The 8,905-nt window shown below is 57.3% G+C and overlaps 1 protein-coding gene across 3 annotated transcripts; it reads left to right on the top strand.

The window, feature by feature from the left end:
- The first annotated feature begins 979 nt into the window (after positions 1-979).
- Positions 980-8,266, top strand: POLR3D (RNA polymerase III subunit D). 3 transcript variants are annotated; one of them, XM_071454655.1, is made up of 9 exons: positions 980-1,195; positions 2,388-2,547; positions 3,669-3,712; positions 4,890-5,035; positions 5,113-5,240; positions 5,727-5,898; positions 6,579-6,826; positions 7,489-7,641; positions 7,824-8,266. In XM_071454655.1, exons 1-9 carry the CDS (start codon positions 1,155-1,157, stop codon positions 7,944-7,946), a joined length of 1,215 nt encoding a protein of 404 aa, XP_071310756.1. In that variant the 5' UTR covers positions 980-1,154; the 3' UTR covers positions 7,947-8,266. The 3 variants fall into 3 exon arrangements, with proteins under 3 accessions (XP_071310756.1, XP_071310757.1, XP_071310755.1); XM_071454656.1 differs by lacking the exon at positions 980-1,195 and having other exon boundaries at positions 7,489-7,542; XM_071454654.1 differs by lacking the exon at positions 980-1,195 and having other exon boundaries at positions 5,116-5,240.
- Positions 8,267-8,905: the final 639 nt, after the last annotated feature.

Here is an 8,905-nt window from a genome sequence, read left to right on the forward strand (position 1 = left end):
GCCGTGCCCGCCGCGTCCCCCTGCCCTCCGAGCATCCCCCGGCCGTGCCACGGGCACGTCGCCCCCAACGCCACCGGGGCTCGGTGGCCGCTCCGGCGTGGCCGTGCCGGTGAGGCCCTTACCTGGCCGTGCCGGGGGGCTGCCGGGAGGCGCGGGGGTGCCGGTGCAACGGCAGGGCAGGACAGAGAGCCCCGGCGGGGCTGATCCAAGCGGGAAGGACGGAGGATGCCGGAGGGACCGAGGTGGTACCCGGCGATGCCGCGTCGCTGCCTGCGGCTGATGCGACTGGGATCCTCCCAGCCAGCTCGGAAATAGCAAACACCCTCCAGAGGAGGGAGAGGAGAGAAAAAAAAAAAAAAAAAAAAAAGGGGAAAAATAGATATCCAAGGAGCTGGGAGAGAAGGGGGAGGAAGGAAAAACCTCCCGGTTCTGCCAATGGCATGGAGGGATGCGTGCGGCGTCAGGTGATGGAGGCAGAGTGGGATGTGGGTGCAGATTGGGGGTGGGTGGTGGGCAGGTTCTGCCTGTTCCCCCCATTTTTGGGGCCGGGAGGGGGTGTCCCAATTGTCCCGCAAACGGCACAACCGGGACAGTTCCCCCCCGGCCCCAAAAATGGGACGGAGGACGGAGGAGGTGCGTGGGAATGCTGGTACCCACACAGGACCCCCGCGGAATGGGGGTGCAGAGCCCAAGGGCGGCGGACGGACGGACGGACTTTTTGTTTTGCACGTGGTAAACACCCTTCTTGGAGGGACAAAGCTTTTTTTCGGGTGGGGGGGTGGGAGAGCACCCCAAAAACCTCATTGTTCCCCAAATTTCTGCCAGGGGGTGCCCACGCATGAACCCTCTCTGTGGCGGTGCCGGCGGGCCGTGGGGCTGCAGAGGACCCTGAGGGGGTGGTCGCACTGCAGGACTCCTGTGAGGGCGTTAAATAAAGGGCTGAGTGACCCCCCAAAAATGTCCCCCCCAGCGCTGCCCCCGGTGCCCGGTCTGGAGAGCCGGGCACTGCCCGTCACAAAGATGGCGCCACCGCCCTCACATAGGGATGGGCAATGCCAACCACAAAGATGGCGGCTCATTGCCAAGCCCGCCGTGCCCTCAGCAAAGATGGCGGCGGCAGCGTCGCGCCAGGAAGGGCGCGCCGTGCGTGACGCATGCGCAGTGTGGGCGGCGAGCCCGTGGCTGCCCGGGCAGGGTGAGGGGCGGCGTGGCGGGGGAGGGGGGGGAAATTTCGGGGGGTCCGGGCGGTCCTGAGGGGTGCGAGGAGGGGGATGAGACCCCTGGGGAGCGAGGGGAGAGGGGGCCCTGTTTGGGGGTGTATGAGGGGGTGGGAATGTTGGGGAGAGGGGTGAGAGGGGGTGAAGGGGGGCAGGGAGGGGGCTGAGATCCCTGGGGAGGGGGCGCAGGGCGGCCATGGGGGGGTGAGGCCCGTGAGGAGGGGGCTGAGATCCCTGGAGAGGGGGCGCAAGGGGGTCCTGTTTGGGGTGTATGGAGGGGCTGGGAAACCTGGGGAGAGGGGACAAGGGGGTCCCGTTTGGGATGTATGGGGGGGGCTGAGATCCCTGGGGAGGGGGCGCAGGGCGGCCCTGGCGGGGTGAGGCCCATGAGGAGGGGGATGCGAGGGGGTCATGGGGGGCTGAACCCCTGGGGAGGGGGGACATGGGGGTGCTGGGGAGAAGGGGAGGGACTGAGAGCCTTTGGGAGGGAGAGCAGGGGAGGGGTGGGGACTGGGAAAGCTGGGGAGGGGGCACAAGGGGGTCCTGGGGGGTACGGGGAGAACACAACCACCCTGGGTCACGGGGGTCTTGTTTGGGGGTGCAGGGGGTTCACCATTGGGGTGGGTGCAGTTCTGAGCCCATTTGGGGGTTCACCATTGGGGTGGGTGCAGTTCTGAGCCCATTTGGGGGTTCACCATTGGGGTGGGTGCATTTCCGAGCCCATTTGGGGGTTCAGTGCTGGGGTGGGTGCAGTTCTGAGCCCATTTGGGGTTCATTCCTGTGCTGGGTGCATTTCCGAGCCCAGTTTGGGGTTCATTCCTGTGGCGGGTGCATTTCCGAGCCCATTTGGGGTTCATTCCTGTGGTGGGTGCAGTTCTGAGCCCAGTTTGGGGTTCATTCCTGTGCTGGGTGCATTTCCGAGCCCAGTTTGGGGTTCATTCCTGTGCTGGGTGCATTTCCGAGCCCAGTTTGGGGTTCATTCCTGTGCTGGGTGCATTTCCGAGCCCATTTGGGGTTCATTCCTGTGCTGGGTGCATTTCCGAGCCCAGTTTGGGGTTCATTCCTGTGCTGGGTGCATTTCCGAGCCCTGTTTGGGGTTCATTCCTGTGCTGGGTGCATTTCCGAGCCCTGTTTGGGGTTCATCCCCCTGAGCGTGGCCTCTCCCCGCAGGATGGCCGAGGGGGGCTCTGGCAGCTCGGGCTCCCCGGGCAGCCTCCGGCCGGGGGCGGCCCGGGGGGTGCTGGGCAGGCGCCCCCCCGCGCCTCCCCTGAGCCCGGGCCGCCTGCCCTCCATCCGCTCCCGAGACCTCACCCTGGGCGGCGTCAAAAAGGTGAGACCCCGCCCCCCTTTCCCAAATTGGGGTCACCCAGTATCCAATCGGGTCACCCCCGTGGCAGGAGAGATGATGAGGAGAAATTCATTGATATTAGAAGGCGAATTAATTTAATTATATTAATTTTATTAGCTAATTAATTTAATTAATTTAATTGTTTAATTATATTAATAATATAATATAATATATAGTATAATACAGTATAATGTAATGTAATATAAATATAATGTCATACTGTATTAATTATATTATATTATATTGTGCTATATTGTTGTTAATATAATATACTAAAATATAATATTATATTATGTTATAGTATATTAGATTGTAGTATATTATATCATACTATATTTATTATTTGTATTCTATTCTATTTTATGGTTTTATTTTATTTTATTATAATAATATTATTTTATTATGCTATATTATATTATATTATATTAATTATATTATATTATAGTATAGTATTTTATAGTATATTGTATAATATTATTTCTTACTATATTTATTATTAATATACTATACTATAATATAATCTACTATAATATTATATTATATTATATTATATTATATTATATTATATTATATTATATTATATTATATTATATTATAGTATATTATAGTATATTATATCATACTGTATTTATTTGTTATATTATATCATACTATGTTTGTATATTATATTATATTATATTATATTATATTATATTATATTATTACATCTAAACTGGATTTGCTAAGTATTTTAACTTTGCACACACTGCACAGATTCTCATGACTTTTAGCTGACAGTCCCACCTCACACACACACTTGGCCCTGATAGGCCAAGGCAATAAAACACCATCACTTTGGGGGAACCATTTTTATGTTGTATTTTACTTTTTGCACAAACACGGGCACAGCAAATGAGATAAGAATTGTTTTTCCTTTCTCTGAGGTTCAGAGAATGTGAAACCCAGAAATATTCTTGGCAAGAACTGTGCCTTGCTTTCTCTGTGAGGAGAAATATGGTGACACATTTCACACCTCACACCCCGTGTCCCCAGAGTGGCTCTGGGGTGGCTGTGACAGCCTGAGGGATTTAGGGATGATTTTTTCCCTCTGTTTTTCCCCACAGAAAACTTTCACCCCCAACATCATCAGCAGGAAGATCAAGGAGGAGTGAGTGGTGCCCCTGGGTGACGTGGGGGGCACAGGGGTGATTTGGGGTCTGGAGCATCTCTGTGAGGGGAGGGACTGTGGGAGGTGGGGCTGGTTGGTCTGGAGAAGGGAGGAGTGAGAGGGGATCCCACTGACCCATGGAAATACCCCAAATACCCATGGGAATTCTCAGATATCCATATAAATATCCCAAACATTCATATAAATATCTCAGATATCCATGGAAATATCTCAAATATCCATGGAAATTCTCAGATATCCATATAAATATCCTAAATATCCATGCCAATATCCCAGATATCCTAACACCAATATCTCTGGGTGATGTGTAGAAATCTCTTCCCCAGGCCCCATGTCCTGGCAGGGGACAGGGGGCAGGGCTGGGGGCGATGTGGGGGTGATGTGGGGGCGATATGGGGCTGATGTGGGGGTGATATGGGGCTGATGTGGGGGTGATGTGGGGGTGATATGGGGGCGATATGGGGGTGATATGGGGCTGATGTGGGGCTGATGTGTGGCTGATATGCGGCTGATGTGGGGGTGATATGGGGCTGATGTGGGGGTGATGTGGGGGCAATGTGGGGGTGATATGGGGCTGATGTGGGGGTGATGTGAGGCTGATGTGGGGGTGATATGGGGGTGATGTGGGGGTGATGTGGGGGCAATGTGGGGGTGATACGGGGCTGATGTGGGGGTGATGTGAGGCTGATGTGGGGCTGATGTGGGGGCGATGTGGGGGTGATGTGGGGTCGATGTGGGGGTAATATGGGGCTGATGTAGGGGCGATGTGGGGCTGATGTGCGGCTGATGTGCCCGCTCTGCCCCAGGCCCTGTGTCCTGGCAGGGGCAGGGGCTGGGCTGGGGGCAGCAGGCAGGGCTGAGGGCAGGGGGTAGGGGCAAGGGACAGGGGCAGGGGACAGGGCTGGGGGTGATGTGGGGCTGATATTGGGGTGATGTGATGTGGGGCTGATGTGCCCACTCTGCCCCCAGGCCCTGTGTCCTGCCAGGGCCAGGGCTGGGAGTGATGTGGAGGTGATGTGGGGCTGATGTGAGGGATAATGTGGGGCTGATGTGCCCATTCTGCCCCCAGGCCCCGTATCTTGGCAGGGGCAGGGCTGGGGTTGATGTGGGGTTGATTTGGGACTGATGTGGGGGTTCTGTGCCCGCTCTGCCCCAGGCCCCGGGAGGATGTGGTGGTGAAGAAGGAGAAGAAGGAGCGGGAGCGGCAGCGGGATGGGCACGGCCGGGGCCGGAACCGGCCCGAGGTCATCCAGTCCCACTCCATCTTCGAGCAGGGCCCTGCTGAAATGATGAAGAAGAAAGGTAAGGGGAGCTCCCCTCTGGGTGTTTTTGGGGAGTTCCCACCTTGGGGTGACCCCGGGCTGCTCCTGTGTCCCCAGCAGGCTCCTGGGACAGGAGCGTGGACGTGTCCGACTTCGGCCCTTCCCACATCATCAACATCAAGAAGGAGAAGAGGGAGACGGACGAGGAGACCAAGCAGATCCTGAGGATGCTGCAGAAGGACGATGTCAGTGGGCATGGAGGGGGTGACTTTGGTGCCACTGGGGGGTGCTGAGTGTCCCCTGTGCCACCAGGGCAGTGCTGAGTGTCCCCTGTGCCACCAGGGCAGTGCTGAGTGTCCCTTGTGTCCCTGCAGTGGTGCTGAGTGTCCCTTGAGTCACTGGGGCAGTGCTGAGTGTCCCCTGTGCCACTGGGGTGTGCTGAGTGTCCCCTGTGCCAACAGGGCAGTGCTGAGTGTCCCTTGTGTCACCAGGGCAGTGCTGAGTGTCCCCTGTGCTACCCAGGGGTGCTGAGTGTCCCCTGTGCTACCCAGGGGTGCTGAGTGTCCCCTGTGCCACCAAGGGGTGTTGAGTGTCCCTTGTGTCCCTGCAGTGGTGCTGAGTGTCTCCTGTTCCCCTAGGGCAATGCTGAGTGTCCCTTGTGTCACCAGGGCAGTGCTGAGTGTCCCCTGTGCTACCCAGGGGTGCTGAGTGTCCCCTCCCTGTCCCCACAGTTCCTGGATGACCCGGGGCTGAAGAACGACATCCGGAACAAGCCGGTGCAGCTGCCCCTGGCCCACTCGGGCTGGCTCTTCAAGGAGGAGGTGGCAGAGCAGGAGGACACACAGCCATGGCTGCCTGCAGCCAAGGAGGAGAAGATGGAGCTGGACCCGCCAGCAGTGAAAGGTGGGGCTGGGCTGGGCTGGGCTGGGTTGGGTTGGGTTGGGTTTGGCTGGGCTGGGCTGAGAGAGGTAAAACCAGCAAGAGCTGCTAACTCTTGTATCTGAGTACAAAACCTCAGTCTCCTTACTTTCAAAGGACAGTAGTAATCCAATGGTTTTAGGAGCCACTCATCTTGGTGCAAGTCCAAGTGAAAGTAATGGACCTCTCACTAGTCCTAAACACATTCATACTCTGAACCCTAGTAACCCTCTCCACCCCCATCCTATTTCCTCTTCTATCCAACAACCTCAGAAACACTCCCAGCACAATTACAAACACAGTCAAAGCCTCCTTCTTAATCAGCCTAATCCCAATTACAATCTACATCCACTCTGGAGCAGAAAGCCTCACCTCCTTCTGGGAATGAAAGTTCATTATAAACTTTAAAATCCCCATCAGCCTAAAAATAGACTTCTTTACCTTCTTCCCCATTGCACTGTTCCCATCATGATCTGTCCTACAATTTGCAACATGATATATGGCCTCAGACCCCTACATTACAAAATTTTTCACCTACCTACTCGCCATACTCATCCTCATCATCACCAACAACTGGGCTGGGCTGGGCAGGGCAGGGCAGGGCAGGGCTGGGCACACAGCAGGGACAAGCTGGGGGTGTCCCCTCTGTCCCCTGCCCTCTGCAGTGAAGGAGGAGCCGTGTGAGGAGGATCCCAAGCCGGCCCAGCCCAAGGGCCCCCCCGGGTTCCCACGGGATGTGTCGGCGGCTGAGCTGCTGCAGAGGCTGAGCCTGGCCCAGGAGGAGGAGCTGCTGTTCCTGCAGCTCCCTGACACCCTGCCCGGGCAGCCCCCCAGCCACGACTCCAAACCCAGCAAAGCTGAGCTGCACAGCGAGGATGGGCAGGTGCTGCTGGTGAAGCAGGAGAAGAGCCAGGTAGGGGCACGGGGGGGGTGTTCTCTCATCCCCTGCCCTTCTGTGGTGTCTCCTCCAAGCCCATGAGGGTGTCCGTCCATCCCATGGTGTCCTTTCCACCCCATCCTGTGATGTCCCCCCATCCCATGGTGTCACTGTTCCGCCATCCTGTGGTGGCCTTTCTTCTCCAATCCTTTGCTGTCCCCTCATCCCATGGTGCTGTCCCCCCCAATCCCATGCTGTGATCCCAATCCTACGGTGTGATCCCAGTCCCAGGGTATGATCCCAGTCCTGTAGGGTAATCCCAATCTCACAGGATAATCCCAATCCCATAGAGTGATCCCAGTCCCAGTGGGATGATCCCAGTCCCAGTGGGATGATCCCAGTCCTGTGGGCTGATCCCAGTCCCAGGGGAGCTGATCCCAGTCCCAGTGGGCTGATCCCAGTCCCAGTGGGATGATCCCAGTCCTGTGGGCTGATCCCAGTCCCAGGGGAGCTGATCCCAGTCCCAGTGGGCTGATCCCAGTCCCAGTGGGATGATCCCAGTCCTGTGGGCTGATCTCAGTCCCACGGGGGATGATCCCAATCCCGGGGGAATGATCCCAATCCCAGTGGGATGATCCCAGTCCCAGGGGCTGATCCCAGTCCCAATGGGCTGATCCCAATCCTGCTGTGCCGTGCAGGAGGCCAAGCAGGCAGAGAACATCTGCACCCTGGCCGACCTCCCCGAGGGCCAGGTGGGGAAGCTGCTCATCCGAAAGTCAGGAAAAGTGCAGCTGGTGCTGGGCAAGGTCACCCTGGACGTGACCATGGGCACCCCCTGCTCCTTCCTACAGGTATGGACGGGACACTGGCACCCAATCTGGGGAGTTTGACCCCAAAATAACCCCATTGGGGGGGGTCGTGCTGGCTCTTGGCCATGCTGGCAGTGGGGAAGGCTCCTGCTGGTCCCCTCTGGGAGCAGTGGGGTCTCCCAGGGGTTCCTGTGGCTCAGGGCTGTTTGTGCCCCCTGGAACAGGAGCTGGTGTCCGTGGGCATCGGGGACAACCGCACGGGTGAGATGATGGTGCTGGGCCACGTCAGGCACAAGCTCGTCTGCTCCCCGGATTTCGAGGCTCTCCTGGAGCACCGGCACCGATAGCCCAGGGGGTCTCAGCCCCCCAGACCCCAGGATGGACCCTCAGCCCCTCCAGATGTGCCTTTGGGACGTGGGCAGGGGGCTGGGGCGGGTGATCCCAATCCCGTGCTGGGATCCCGAGGGATCCAGAGCCAGCTCCCAGCTCCCTCCAGCCCTGCAGGTGTCCAGCCCTGTCCCCCACACCAGTGGCTCCCCCCAGTGCCAAACGGGGATCTCGGGCTGTGTGGGGGCTGTGGGGTGTCCCCCAGCTCTGTGGACACGTTGGTGGGAGCAGGACACGCGTCCTGGGGGAAAAACCTGGAATAAAACCTTTTTTCCCCCTGTGTCAGTCTGGTTCTGTCACCTCTGCTGGGCCCTGCGAGGCCTTGGGGTCCCTGGGTGTGGCTGCAGCGGGTGGGGGGCACTGGGTGACTCCCACCTGTCCTGGGGGGTGACAGGGCTGTCATCGTGGAGCCAAAGCTCCCTGGATGCCACCAGCCCCGGGGCAGGGAGCAGGGATGGGGACCCTGACCACCAGGGATGGGGACCCTGACCACCAGGGATGGGGACACTGACCACCTGGGCAGGGCTGGGCCTGCACTTGCCCCTCTCACATTGATCTCCCACCCCATCCCATCCTAAACACCCCCCCCCATCTGACCCTACTCTCCCAATTCTATATTATCCCAATTCCATATTATCCCCAACTCCTGCCCCATCACACCCCATCCCATATTACCCCTGCTTCCCATCCCATCCCATCCCATCCCATCCCATCCCATCCCATCCCATCCCATCCCATCCCATCCCATCCCATCCCATCCCCACCTTTCTGTCCCATTTTACCCCTCCAATTCCATCTCATCCCCCCTTCTGCCCCATTGCATCCTTCCCATCCCACCCCATCCCCTTTTACCCCTTGAATTCCATTTTAACCCTCTCCTGCCCATCCCATTTTACCCTCCCAATTCCACCTTAACCCT

The sequence above is a fragment of the Agelaius tricolor genome, unplaced genomic scaffold, assembly GCF_023055355.1.
Source record: "Agelaius tricolor isolate 1412-34295 unplaced genomic scaffold, bAgeTri1.0.p SCAF_41, whole genome shotgun sequence".
In the NCBI taxonomy this organism is placed as follows: domain Eukaryota; kingdom Metazoa; phylum Chordata; class Aves; order Passeriformes; family Icteridae; genus Agelaius; species Agelaius tricolor.